Here is a 15,086-nt window from a genome sequence, read left to right as displayed (position 1 = left end):
ATTGCCTCTCTGTTTTTTCATAGCCTTTGTAAAAAAAAAAAAAAATTCCCTTATGAATTTTTTATCCGAGTTAAATATGTCACCTCTTGAAACTTTTTTTTTTTTTTTTTGGTTGCCCACGGTGTATCTTTAAAGCTTTCAACCAGAGACTAATCACTGTTCGCGACGGGTGAGCCCATAATGGGGTAAATCGCTGGCCCAGGAAGTTTGTTTCAAAGTTGAAACTTGAGTCTTTAAGACTTGAAATACTACTTAACTAATATATTTGCAAAACTTGTCACATAACCAAAATTGTGAGTAAAATCATGCTTAAAGCAAAAAAACAAACCCTTTATTTTCTTCTTTTTTTGGTTGTGCATTGAAAGATTTAGATATAGAATTATAGACTAGTGTTATCTCCATCCCTTCTTCTTCCTCTCACTATTATTATTATTTATTTTTTCTTTAATTTATGAAGCGAACCTCTCCTTTTGGTGGAATCCAAACAAGCCTCACGTCAAGCATTTGGCTTTGTAATGAAATCATGGGACTATCTCTGCCCATCGATGACTGATGGCGGTCTGGGATTCAGAGAAGCGTAAGACTTTTGTTAATAAAGCATTACTTGCTAAACTAGCTTCGATGGTAGCTTCCTAGAGAGAAAGCAAGCATGTGTATGACTGTATGAGTGTATTGAGGAGCAAATACAAGGTTAAAAAAAAAAGACTGGATAAGGAGGGACCCTATAAAAAATGCCAAGAAGACAATTGTAAAAGGGCATGCTATACATGGCACTTGCATTGGAGACAATGTGGTCATTGAGAAACAAGGTAGTGCACAATGATGGGCAGATGAGCCTACTTGTTGAGTTCCACAGCTTACAAAGAATGTGTAAGGAGCACATTCTTGCAGCTCAGTCCAAGACAAGCTGTGACTTGCTGGAAGGCTCCATCAAATGGGGTGATAAAATTAAATGTTAATGCAATGTGTTCAAAGGAGGAGTCTGTAGCTGTGGGAGCTAGCTCGGGATGGAAATGGAGATATTTAAAGGTGTGGGCTAAAAGTATAATGGTTAGTAGTCCTAGTTTTGCTTCAGAGATGAAAAGTTCCAAATTATAATTGTCGAAAGTGATTTTAAGGTCTGTGTTGATGCCGTAAATAAGAATTTGAAGGAGGCATGTTAGGAGATTCAGCCACTGATTAATGATGGATCAGTCTTGGCTAATTTTTATGTGGGTTGTTATTTTGTTGAATCAAAAGGGATGCTAACTCTGTAACTCATGAACTAAGCATGTATGTCTTGTGTACGGGGTGTTACTCCCTCTCAAGCCCATTGTTTATAAAAACTCATCTTAATGGCGCTACATGTGTAAGACCCTGGACTTGTTGGACCTTGGTTCTTAGGACATTGTGCGCAATTGTGTGTACTATTGGGCCTACGAACTCAGCCCAGGCAAGCCTCGAAGCCCATCAAAAGCCCAAAAAACAAGATAAAGCCATTTATGACATGAACGGCAAATGTAAGATCCTATCTGGTCGGGGAATGCAATTTCCCAGGAAGGTGAGTCCCAAGATGCTCGATATCGCCTATGAAGTATCGTTGTCGGGCAGATCTTCTAACGTGGGAACCAAGTTCCAAAGCGACTTTCACCACCTCCCACTCCAAATTAAATACCCACTTAAGGGTAATAACATTAGACCTCTTTTCCACTCACCACGAAAGTAATCATAACTCTTCCACTAGTCTTGCGCTATAAATAAGAGATGAGAATGAAGAAATGGGGGGTTGGCAATTTTGGAAAGAACACTAAGAAAAGAGGGTGATCATTTTGAGAGAGAAAGGGAAAGCAATTCTAAGAGGTCTAGGGAGGAGTTGAGAAAATAAGAGTACTTGAGTTGCCGAGCATAGAACCACCTATAGTAGGAAATCCAAAATCCACAATACAAATAGGTTATGAGCCCAAATAGAGGTTGAGCCTAATAACCACATTTTGGTTTCGCACATCTTGTATTCAAATATCTCATATTTTTGTAACTGTGTATCACTTCCTCTTGCTGTCATGGAGGCTTAAGAAAGAGATGTATGTATTTTGCTCCTTTAATAAAATATTCACATTTATATTTTTTAAAAAAATTAAGTGAACCTCTCCAAGGCTTGGCCCTTTAATATATTATTGTTCATTTTATATTTATTTTTAGGTCACATTGCCTCCGAAAGAATTCATCATAAATCATAATTTTTATACAAGCATTATCCACTAATTTAATTTCTAGTTTGAATGGAGCTCTATCATCATCATTGGATTTTGTAATTGTTGGTACTTGGTACAATTTTGGCATTGTATCTAGGAAGGTACACTAATTCCACATATGTTAGAGAGGAATGTAGACTACGATCTCTAGTGTACCACCATGTTTGTGGTTTAAACCTCACCTCCTTCTCTCTCGCTGTCTATCTATTTTTTAAAAAAAAATATTTGGATGTGTCTTAGGCTCTTAGCCCGATGATGGAGCATAGGCATCTTGGACTAGTTGCCAAAGCCCCATTCAAGAAGTGGATTGTAATTAGAAATACCTCATATTTGTAAGCACAAAATTAGTGCAGGAACCCATGCCAATGTTGTTTTTGCTGGAACAATCCATGCCAATTGTTAATTTCAAATTCTCTAACAGCACCAACAGTGCACATTTATTTTAACGCCAATGATATCATATTATTTGCTTAAGGAATAGACTAGTGCCAACTAAGGAAAAATGTTGCAGAAAACACACATCTACATAACTTATAAATTAATAATTGAAAAAAAAAAAAAAATTAGCCTGCGTCATTTCCCAATATTTCAAGAGAACCTTCATTATCAAGTAGAAACAAAAAAATAGTTTCCACTGGAGCCTCAATGAAGTATACAACTAAAAGATTATATAATGAGGAGCCTCTGCAACTCAGCAAAGGGACATTCTGTAGCCCCATTTCTCAATAATCAGTCAGACAGTTCAAAAGTTCCTCAAACTGTAATTGTACCACCAAAAAAAAAAAAAAATGGCCTCATTGTCATTTATGATATATACTTTACATGTTAAAACCATCCCAGGAATCAACCTTTCCAAAAACAATTTGTGGTAAGGCTACGTATCAATCATTGTTCCCATAACTGTAGAAGTGGAGTTTTGTGCATTAGGAACAAAAAGTCAAAACCAACAGCATTGTAAATCAAAATTTGATCACCATCCCTCTCTATTCTTTGAGTGTATGGGGGTATTTAGAATTATTCAAACTTAAATATCATTGACTACATTTCCAGGCTTAAATTAACTAGTTAAGTGGTTAATACATCTGGAAGAGTGGTGGGGGCTCCAAGTATCTTACCACCAACATCAGGGAAGGATTCATAACCACTCAATGAACTGACGTTTCCGTCTCTGCTGACCTGAACTGGATACAACATTAAATTTCCCTTCATCTCCTTCTCCTCCTCAGCCACAAATGCTTCCCAATTATATGTGGCGATTTTATTGACATGCCTAACACATTCAATGCTTTGTGGTTCACGAAAAGTATCCTCAAGTTCGCAAAGGTGTTCAGCCCATAGAGACATTCGATAGCCATATACCTGCTTCCAATTGAAGTTGTTGCAATGGATAAATATGAAGAGACATACATGCATGTGACTAGAACTATGATAAAAATGGAGCTTGTTAGAATACAGTAGCCCCAAGACTAGCTGTCTAGATTTAGTGTATCAATACACTAAATTACACACTATTGTACTTCAGTACTTTCTCTTCCTTATACATTCACTAAACAATTTATTTCATCATCAGAAACTGCTAAAAGAAATAAGAAAAAGATTGGAGGTAAGACTAAATAAATTATCAGGTGAAAAGAAAAGTTGAAGTTTCAACCTGGCCGTGTGGATGAGAATTCTTTCCTGCCCATGTGTAGTTTGGTTGGTAAGCACCCATAGCAATTTCTGTGTCCCTGGAACCATCCAGGGATCTCTGGTTAATGTTTGCAGATCCCATGATTATATATTCATCATCAACTATCATCCCTTTAGCATGTACGTAAATCATAAAACGACCAAACTTTTGAGCTGCTGCCTGTTAAGGAAGAAAAAGAATACATTTCTACACGTTATCACGTGTGTACAAGCAGTCTCATAACCGAATATACATTTTGGTAAGGACAATGCTAAAGTTACCATCACTTTTACTACAAAAACCTAATAAACTGTCGTGAAATGTGATTGGGGTCATATCAAAAATAAAATAAATAAATTTCTTAATTACATTTTTGTTTTGTGTTTAAAAGTTGACATGTTAGTTTGTAAGGCCTATGTAGTAAAACTGTAGTATTCCTAGAACATATTAGTAATTATTTTCATCTGTCATCAGCATAGCAGGATAGTGTTCATACACACAAAAAGGAAAGCAATTAAATTTTTTTTTTTTTTTGAGAAACAAAAAATGGAAAGCATTGGTTGTGCAACTATATTCAGGCTAGACATCAAAATTGAATTAGAAAAAGAACGTATAATTGATCAAGTAAAAGACCAAAAAACAAAACAGGGTTGAATAAAATTTTAGTGTTATTCGCCAACACATCCAGTATATTACTAATTTACCTTAGCATACCAAGGAACTTATAATAAAATAGTAAATCACTGATATACTTCAGACCACTGTACTACTGTTTATCCAACCATGTACATTTACTTTTCATGGCTAAGTGACCTACTTTTTGAAATAAAAGCCATCAGAAGATGTTTAAAGTTTAAAGTGTGATGTAAAAAGCAATAGCAACCTTATTAGTAGTATGCCAAATAAATAAATAGCATACCAATGCACGGTTTTCAGTTTGTTGATTCCTCTGAGATGGACTTCTGGAAGATGAACTTCTAGAAGATGAAGCTTCACGCTTACCAAGGCAGTAAAAATTCAAATAATCCCGTGGATGATAATGATCAGAAAGGCCTGCTTTTTCAAGGGCCTGTGCAACAATCTTGTACATCATTGCCATTGTTTGTCCCTGCACTCATTTGAATTTGACTAGAAATCATATATAGGTGTTTAGTATCATAGTATGTCAGCATGATATCTAAAAGCATTCATCACCATTAAGTTAATGATGACGATGTGAAGGAAAAATAAAACAAAATACAGATCAAAGATAATTATCATATCTAAAAGACTGAAACACCAATAAAAAATTGCTATCTCCTACCCTCTGTCTCTTTCTAAATTTTATAGGTTGATGAAAGCCATATGTTAACAGGTCAGTGGACATAGAGGTTAAAAAAGCGCATATTAATCATTAGCTCTTTTCAAGTCATAAACTCGGCAATAGCATCTTCCCCAATCAAAAAGTTGCAATTCAATATTATAAAATATCTGCAACCAACCCATAGGCAAATTTTGAAGCTATTCTTTTGGGTGAATCTTCAGTCAGACTAGAAGGTTGGATAATTTGCGGATAAACGTAAGGGTTTAAAACCACAGTTGAGGTCAATTGAACTGAGGTAGGCTTTTTAGGCTTTTGTACTTTTGAATTTTCTCAAGAGTAAGATTTCTAAGTCAACCTCCAAAGTTGTCAGTGAAAATGGCAGGAGCTCAAGCCATACCATCTCACCATCATACCAAGATGGCGCAGCAACAGATAAATAACTAATTTATGGAAAAACCAATTTTGGATGTTCATTATATCCTAAAGTAACCATACACAGAAAGGATAAAGCAACAAACAGCCATAATAACTGTAAAAAGCCCCCCCCCCCTCCCTGCTCGGGCGCGCGGTTAAACAGAGAAGTCAATGTGCAGATTCGCTGTTACAAGTCACACAAATGATAGATTGGTCTAACCTGCCAGAATAAAATTTCCTGCACAGAAGCACTAGTTGGGACACCCTCTGGCCACAATGGTATCACTATATATACTGCAAAGCTTTCATTTGCACTGATTTTGCTGGCAATTTTCAAGGCCAATTCCATAGGAATCAAGTTGTCTGCACCTGTGTATATAATTAAAATCTGAAAGGCACATATGTGTCTATATATATATATATATATGTATGTATGTATTAATATATAGTAGTATTGCATATACATAGATAAATCAAATTGAAACGGACAATTTTATGGCCATCAAAATTAAAGTGACAGATGCTAAGAGGCATTCAGGCATAGTGTCCTCAGAAAAAAAGCCAGCAATATACAAAGTAAACCTCATGTTGAACCTCCTTATTTGTTAATAATCAACCTGGCAGCAGACAGTATTAATGATGAGCTATTGCAGACATTACTGATGCAATTTGGATTCATATTATCCATTTCAGCTAAAAGATAATGGAATATACAAAATAGTTACCTACATACATAAGCATACAAGTAATCCAGAAGCATTTCAACTTTGAGTAGATTGCAGTAAAAAAATCTCATTGTATATTTATTGTCCTGAAAGAAATGGGACCTATGTAGCCATTAGCCAATCAAGGACCTAATAGTTGATAGTATTGTTTGCACACAAGTCCAAATCTCACAGGACCAAGAACCAACAAACATGACAGTGTTGAGGACAGTTATATGTATGTATAATCAATCCAATCAGTTTCACAATCTTGTTTGATGGGATCATAAGGCTGAAATATATAATCAGACTTCAAAGTAAACCACAATATTAAAAAAATTCAAAATGTTATTCATTAGATCAAAATTTGGGTATTAAAAATGTCGAAATAATGCATCAAGAAGGAAGTTAGTAATTAGAATTATCAAGATGATGAAAACATTGAAGGCCCAGTGTTCAATATACCTGCATTTTTGTACGAGGGCCAATAGTATGATGACCCAAGAAAATACTGGTTCTCTATGTATATAAAATGCTGTGCTGATCTTATTGCTTTCACATATGCAGTATGGATGCTCTTATCTACTTTCAAGTTCTTTGCGCAGACAAGTTTCTGCAAGAAAACAAGAGACAGAAGTGCAATTAACTAACAAAGATTTTTCCCTTTTCTTTTCAGTTTCACTTTGAAGCAACTTAAATGTTAACTTGGTTGAAAATAATTTATAGCTATTGAACTCCATATGCCATAAGTAGCATCCAATAAGCCTGGTTCTAACCTGAGCCTCAGCTTCGTGAACACCCTTTGGAAATCCCTTCACAGACCCTGAATCAATGGATCGGAATACCTATCAAGGAGAAGTAACAGTACTCACAACTTATACAGGATCTCATATTAGAGGGGCTGGTGCAAATAAATAATTTGAAGCATTGTCCTCCCTACCTGCACATGCCAATTCTCAGGATCTTTTTCGTCACTAACACGGACATTATGATCACCATCAGGACCAGAAGAGGGAGTGACCATCCATGAGAGCCGGTCTATCTTTATTAAAGAATCGTCATGCCATTTAGTCACCTTTTTGAGCCTGAAGTCACGCCATTTTGTTTTCCTCCATCTTTGTTCAAAATTCGTCAGTATATCATATGCAGCAGGACCCTCGATTTTACAATGTAAATCATGCCATGGTTGCCTTGGGCCATTGACACAAGACTGTAAATATAGCCAGAAATTCAGATAACAAACTATATATTGCATATTGGACACTACTTTTTAAAGCTATTATCTACAATTTTGGTCCTCATGAAAAAAAAAATCATGACAATATATTAAATTTGATTACTAAAAGATGCATGTTGGCAGCAAATCATTAGCAGAAAAAAGGTATTTTGTTTACACATCCATACTACATTACATTTTTTTTACATAAAGAGAAGAAGATGATACAAAGAATAACCACAATACAGATCCACTAGCTCAATTTGACTCGCACAGTTACTATTTTGGGTACATAGGCTGGCATCTAGCACCACTGCTGTCAGCCATGTTCTTAAGCTTCCACAAAATTACCAGTAGACTAGGAGACAACAAGCTCTTGCAAAACTGGATTTATAATTGAAACTCAGATAAATGATGGGTGATGGGAGTCTGCATATCAACCAATCATGATGCTCCTGATCCATGTTCTAAATTCTTACTTGTAAATTAATTAGAAACATGTATATTCATAAAAATATACATGAATTATTTATTAATCAAGTGTCTTAAGCCTCCATTTGGGAAGTGCGTTTGAGTTTGCCAGTGGAGCTTTTTTTTTAGTGGGTCTCGTGCACTGTTCACAGACCCCACAAACTATTTAAAAAAAAAAAAAAAAACATTAAAACTAGGTCCTACGGCACTATTCATACATTTAAAAATTATTTTGCTACAGTAATTTTCAGCAATCAACGGTATCCAAACAGACCCTACGAGTAGCCTAGTCATTGTTTCAAAGCTTTAAATAAATTTTTTAATATTCAAAATGATAAATTACCAATTGTGCCAAAAGATTAAACTGCTAAAAAAAGGTGAATTTAATCTTTTAACCATAATTCTAACACTATCCTTCACATGTGGGCTTAAACTCCCCATTAATAGGAGGGGGGGTCCAACACGTGAGATTTAACTTTGAAAAGGGAGGTAGAGTGGACACTGGAGACAAGATTTGAACTAGGGACACCTACTCTAATACAATGATAAATTACTGATTGTATAAAAAACTTAAGTTGTTCGGAAATGATGAATTTCATTATTTAACCTTAATTTTAGCACACAAGAATCTAATTAGACATCCTTTCTCTTGTTTCCTTTATTGTCCTAGCACTCTTCCTCTCCTTTCTAATTTTAATCTTTGCCTCATTGTCACATGGCAACAAAGTTGCTAGAGAAATGCTAATCACTATGGCACTTGAACTTAGGATAATGTTGGAGTCTTTGCTTTTTTTCTTCTGGCTAAAAAAGATTAATAGAGGGAGATGAGTGGATGAAGCTCATAAACTCAAGCCTCAAGCTGAGCCCTAAAGGAGTATGTCAACTCTTAGGGCGGCTCAGGCACTTTTAAGCTATCATCCTTCCTTACTCCTTACAACTCCCATATATTTTGAGTAGTATCAAGATCATTTATATTTACAGTGCTGGCATCATTCAAATATAAATAACCATGAATTAGATGTTAAATCAGCTATAAGAAGGGTTTCAAAGATACATACTATCCACTTACTGGAAATGTAGGATTATGAAAATCATTTTTAAAGACAGTGTCAAGATCACCAAAAAGCCTGTGCTCAGGAGTATCATATCTGCCATCACACAAATCCAGACCACCAATAAAAGCAGTTATTTTTCGGTTGTTTCCAGAAGCTTGAGTGTCAAGAACTACGCACTTCTGATGATGCGTGAAAAGGGTTCCCACCACCTGGACTAGAAGATTCTATTCAAATCAGTGAATGAAATTGTTTAATGGAATGGAATATATGACTGATAATCAACATAATATTGTCATTCACTGATTATGCCAGAGATAAGTTAAAGTAGCAATTAAATTATGACATAGTTAAATTTCATTTACAGAAGTTCCATACCTGTTGCTTGAAAATACTAAGCTTATTGCTTGCATAACGAGGAGCAAGCACACAATGGACACTGGAGTGTTTGAAAAACTTTTTAGTTTCTTCATCGTGGGTCTGCATGACACCTTCCTGCATTCAGACCTATCATTAATCGAGGTGCATTGTGTATAAAATTGGTTATGCATCCATGGGCATGTTTAGCAACTTCTTGAAGGAAGAAGGGCATCTGATATCCTGTAAATTAACTTTTTTTGTATCTCATGAGGGCATCTGATAACCTGTAAATTAACTTTTTTTTGTATTTCGTGTGCCTTTTCTGAGAGAATGAAATGCATCTATTGAAATTAAAAACATTACTCCATCTAATTGTCAACTTTACTAGCTTTCTAGCAGAATCTTTATTTTCTTTTCTTATTTTAATTTCCCTTTTTTTTTGGGGGGGGGGGGGGGAGAGGAGGGAGGGAAATGAGTGATTATCTTAAGAATAACTGCAACACATATTGCTTGATGCATAAAAAGAAACATCATGATTTACTCGATGTGGGAGATTAATTTCCATACACACCTCTGGGTATTAAAGAATGTAATGAATGCTTTTCAACACGTAATAAGAGACTTAATATGAACTATTGTTCATTGGGGGTGAATAATCATTACCGTCTTCAACAGAAATTTGTCATGTGAAGTTTTATCATCCCAAATCATCATAATCACTCGGACCCCTTCTTGTGACTTGTATTTCAACAGGTCCCCAAGGGAAAGCTCCCCTTCGGCAGGTAATTGCTTTGATGATTCCCTCACAAGCTTTACATGATGGTATATAGACCAGCCAATGACATATATGAGGTGATGAGCTTCCAAAATTGCTTGGCATATCTCTTCCCAGCATTTACCATGCTTATAAACCTTTCCACCATCAAGTGAAATTTCAGGTAGCATACCATCAGGTACATGAGCATCTTGGTAAAGAATCACACTCCCTCCTTTGCGGAGAGGAAAGTATGAATCAGGAACTCCTCTATAATCCGGCCCAGCACCAACACCATTCTTATGTAGGGAAATCTGTTCAATTGGCCTAAAATGAACAGAAACATGCAATTCAGGATAAGGTTTCAAACAGTTCCCATAATGACCAATGATAGGGAACCAATCATTAATTACACTTCCTGAAAGGATTTTCTCAACAGATATCTCCACTACTCCAATAAGTTCAGCCCCAAGAATATCGTTATCCTTGACATGAAACTCCAATTTTACGACAGGGTGAGCAACTGGAACACAAAAATGCTCATCCCACAAAGGGTTTTCACAGTTTTCAATTACTCCAGTTTGAGCTACTGTAGCCCCTGCTAGGCAAACAGATACGTAAGGGTCACTAGTGATGCTCGCATGCTTGCCAGTACGAGTTGTAGGCAGTGCAGGCCAAGGTCCAAACACACTGAAACATTTTCTCATTCTTTCCGAAGTTAAATCCATATTTGGAAGAGATTTAGCTTCTAAAATCCACAGATTCAATTCACCATGCATAAAAACAGGTTCTTTGGAAGAGCTAACCCCATTGCATAGAGCCATATAGTCATTGTTACTATTACTACCCATTCAGACCTGTGAACTAAAAACACAATTTGTGCGTGTGTTTTCAATTTGTCATTCTGTGCTTGTTAGCAACATTTGAATTCTAGATTCATCTCACTATTGGAAATGAAAGACCTATGACATCATTGACAAGACCTAAACATCATAGATAACCACCAAGGAGGAAAGCCCCTTCCTCACATGAGAATTCATTCAGTCACATATAACCTCAACTTTCAGAGATACATCATCTTCATTATCACAAGCAAGCAGTCAGGAAAGTTGAAGTTTGACATCCTAAAATAATTCATCTTATAAAATCACCAACAGACATGAATCTTAGTAAGCTTTTCCAAGAATCATTCCCCCACTGAAACATCACAGATAGAAACAGAAATGAGATAATGAACCAACCATTTACACAACCAGATACATATGGACAAGTAGCAATGCTCTGAAAAAAATTAATACATCATATGTCACTTATTATAAAAGCTATGAAAGTAATCTCTTTGATACTATAGTTTTTCGATCAATTAAGTACATTGGCATTTCATAATGGGTGGAGATAATCATTCCGTTCCTGAGAGAGGCAGCTGAAATATAATTTTTGCCATTGCAAATTTGGTCTAAATTTAATTTTCATCCGCCAAAGTTAAAAAGTTGCAATTTTTTCCTTTGAAGATTTCTGAAGGTATTAATTTTGTTCTTTCGTCCATCTGCTGTTTAAAGAAATTGCATGCATGGCAAATAGCTATGGCATGTTAAAAGGCTAAGGCAACTTAGAATAAATTTAACAGCAGATGGATGAAATGAAGAAATTGATACCTTTTAAATTTTTTAGGACGGAAATTACAAATTTCAAGGATGAAATTGCACTAACAACAGAATTTACTCGATTTACTGAGGGAAGAAAATTTCAGCAATTAAGCCTATGATCAACAGAAATGTTCATATCTCCCATCGTACATAGCATACAAGCACACTGAAATGCTCAAATCCATGGAAGGCTATAGCATATAAGCCTCTCAAAATTTCTAATAAATCTGACACTGACAGTATCAAAAACATGTACATGGGGAAAAATGAGTGAAAAAGAATAGCTTTTTCTTCTACAAATTTTGGGAAAAATTTGAAGTTCAACCTTCACCATGAAACACATAATTAACTCAAAAAATCTAAGCCACCCCTGATCTACCCCCTAATGCTCAAACCTATCAGCCAATAGAATATTCAGAACATTAAGACAAATAATAATAAATAAATGATAAATTATCAATTGTCTCAAAAACTTAAGCTGATAGGAAATGGTAAATTTATTCCCCGGACTATTATTCTAATACTCCCTCTAACATGCGGCAGCTCCTCTTAATAAGTGGTGTCTAACATGTGAGATTTTTAACATTTTAAATGGGAGGATAAAGTGGATATAGAGTTTGAGCTCAAGACTATCTCCTCAGATACAATGAATGAAAAAAATCAAACAACAAAGATTTTGTTTGATTTGCTTTCTCTACCATTTCCTATTAATAAATTTCCACACCATAAATCACAACATGTGACAGACCCAAAAAAAAAAAAAAAAATCAAATAAATCACAAAAGCAAAACCCAGACACTTAATTTCATCAACTTAGTTGTACTTGTAACAACATCATCATCATAATTAAATAATCTAAAATATGAATACAAAAAAAAAAAAAAGAGATCTTGAATTCAATAATGAGATGAGTATAATTAATAAGTAAAGGATCAAGAAATTATGACCTGACTGTCTGTGACAGAGCTTCAAGACTATTTCTTTTTTCTTTTTCTTCTTTTTGGGTTGTTTTGTTTGGGATGAGAGAAAAAATTTAGCAGACACCCACATGAGAAAGAGTGAGAGAGAGAGAGAGAGAGAACCGAAAATGGCGGGAAAAAGTCCGAGGAAACGAATGGGAACCATGCCATCTCCACAGAAAACGGTCACTTCATTCAAATGTCTTCTTCCAAAGTTAGTGTACTAAAGATTTCTGACTTGTCATTCAAACGGTCACCTTTTTTTTTCTCAAAAAAAAAAAAAAAAAAAGATTTCTGACTTGTCATACGTCAAAAGTCACCGAATGAATTTGAACAAATAAAGAATATATATATATATATATATATATATATATATATAAAAGAATTTTACCAAAAATTTTAGGATAAAAATGAGGAATATTGCTAGTGAGATAACAAACGTATATGGCATGAGACCATGTGTAAGGAGGTAAGGCAAATTTAAGGATGTTGTGTTTCTAGCATTAGCATAAACATTTCAGAATTTTTGGATAAGTTAAATGATTGAAATGAAAAAAAAATTTTAAAACAATATAATGAAAATGAAAAAAAAAAAAATCAAAGTTAAAGAATATAATTTTTAATTTAACCTTTTAAATAAGGTAACACCATATACAATTTTTTTCACCATAAAATAGAGTTTCTTCATTTATTTTGATAAGGAGAGATTCCTAAGAAAGTTTTGTTAAATTTAGGAGGAGGAGGAGTATTTTTGGCAACCACATCGTTGTTTGAATTGTGAAAGTTTATTTGTGTTTAAAAAAAAATGTTTTAAGAACAAATATGCAAAATCAATCTCTATAAAGATAAAGTTTAGTTACAAACTTAATTGTAGTTTAAGACTACAAATCCTATTTTAAAAAAATTAATATAAATACATATTTTGAAAAATCTAACTATTAGATTGCATGTTTTTATATTCTTAGTACACATGTAAAATTTCATGCTAATCGAATTTTATTTACTATTTGATTTATAAACTTTTTTTTATACATAATTTTAGATAACAAAAACTTGAAATTTAAACATTTGATTGATAACATAATTATTGATCTTTAATTTTATGAAAATTATGCAAACTTGAAATATATAAGAAGAAAATGTAATCTAACAGTGTATTTGTCAAAATTCGCATCTAATAAGAATATATTAAGTGGAGTTGTAATTTTAAACTATAACCATGTTTATTGCCAAACTTCATCCTCTGCTTCCAAATCTCTATAATGACATCAATCTCAAAGTGTCATTCCAAATCCCATTTAATCAAAATCCTTTTCCGAGATCATATATTACTGTCATCCATAATTTGGTTTTATGATAGGATAATATTTGTCCCCCTAGAAAGAGTAAATTTGTGGAATAATAATTTTTCTTAAATGATAATCTCGTGTAAAACTGTAATCATTACAGCCTTAATTCCTTCCTAACGGCCACGATTACATTATCATGTTTGTGAATAACATCCTTCGATTTTAAAAGCACAGCTGCATAAATTCAGAGTTTGTTCATTTCAAATTCAAAGCATATGAGATAGTAGCAAATGGCATGTTTCCAAACTCAACATTATTATCGTCGAAGAGCAACCACATCAGTTCGTTTAAAATTTTCATCTATTTTACACTAAAAACCTCATTTTTCTATTTTACACTACTACATTTTCAAAACACTCACATCAGTTTATTTAGTTTACACATCTATTCTAATTAAAAAATATTATTTATTGTTTTTATTATTATTTATTAATAGTCACTCTCTCATCGGTTCCTCTATCATTTTACTTTTTCAGCTCTCTCAAGTCTCACCTGTTCTGTATCAAAAAATAGTCTCACCCGTTCCTCTCCTTCCCTCACTCTCTCCCTCACAGCTGCCTCACCCAGCCCGCCGTTGCCACCGATCCATCTCGCCGCCTCAGCCCTCCATCGATTCGGCCTCCCTCTTTCCTTCGCCCCTCCCTCTCTCCTCCACCACTGACCCTTAGCCTCCCACCCCCAACTGACGAGCACCGATCTCCCACCCCCAACCGACGAGTACTGATCTCTCACCCCTAGCTAACGAGCATCGATCTTCCACCCCCAACCGATAAGCATGGATCTCTTATCCCTAACCGACGAGCATCGATCTCCCACCCCTAACCGACGAGCACTGATCTCTCACCCCCAACTGACGAGCACCGATCTCCCACCACCAACCGACGAGCATCGATCTCCCTAGCTTCGATCCACAAGCACCGATCAGATCCAAGATCTCCCTAGCTCTGATCTAGTCCAG

General features: G+C 35.0%; 1 protein-coding gene across 1 annotated transcript; it reads right to left on the bottom strand.

The window, feature by feature from the left end:
- Positions 1 to 2,886: 2,886 nt before the first annotated feature.
- Positions 2,887 to 12,924, bottom strand: LOC142622068 (phospholipase D delta-like). Its single transcript, XM_075795491.1, has 11 exons — positions 12,768 to 12,924; positions 10,084 to 11,371; positions 9,439 to 9,555; positions 9,078 to 9,287; positions 7,262 to 7,531; positions 7,098 to 7,166; positions 6,787 to 6,934; positions 5,838 to 5,986; positions 4,820 to 5,008; positions 3,883 to 4,080; positions 2,887 to 3,590 (listed from the first exon to the last, which is right to left on the bottom strand). Exons 2-11 carry the CDS (start codon positions 11,023 to 11,025, stop codon positions 3,297 to 3,299), a joined length of 2,586 nt encoding a protein of 861 aa, XP_075651606.1. The 5' UTR covers positions 11,026 to 11,371; positions 12,768 to 12,924; the 3' UTR covers positions 2,887 to 3,296.
- Positions 12,925 to 15,086: the final 2,162 nt, after the last annotated feature.

This window comes from Castanea sativa, chromosome 1 (assembly GCF_040712315.1).
Source record: "Castanea sativa cultivar Marrone di Chiusa Pesio chromosome 1, ASM4071231v1".
Taxonomy (NCBI): Eukaryota; Viridiplantae; Streptophyta; class Magnoliopsida; order Fagales; family Fagaceae; genus Castanea; species Castanea sativa.
This window is presented reverse-complemented; position numbering and strand designations above follow the sequence as displayed.

Coding starts and splice junctions, on each gene's coding strand:
- LOC142622068 (XM_075795491.1), bottom strand. CDS start 11,025: ATGGGTAGTAATAGTAACAATGACTATATGGCTCTATGCAATGGGGTT. Junction 6,935..7,097: donor TTCACGAAGCTGAGGCTCAG/GTTAGAACCAGG, acceptor GTTTTCTTGCAG/AAACTTGTCTGCGCAAAGAA. Junction 5,987..6,786: donor GCCCTCGTACAAAAATGCAG/GTATATTGAACA, acceptor TTATATACACAG/GTGCAGACAACTTGATTCCT.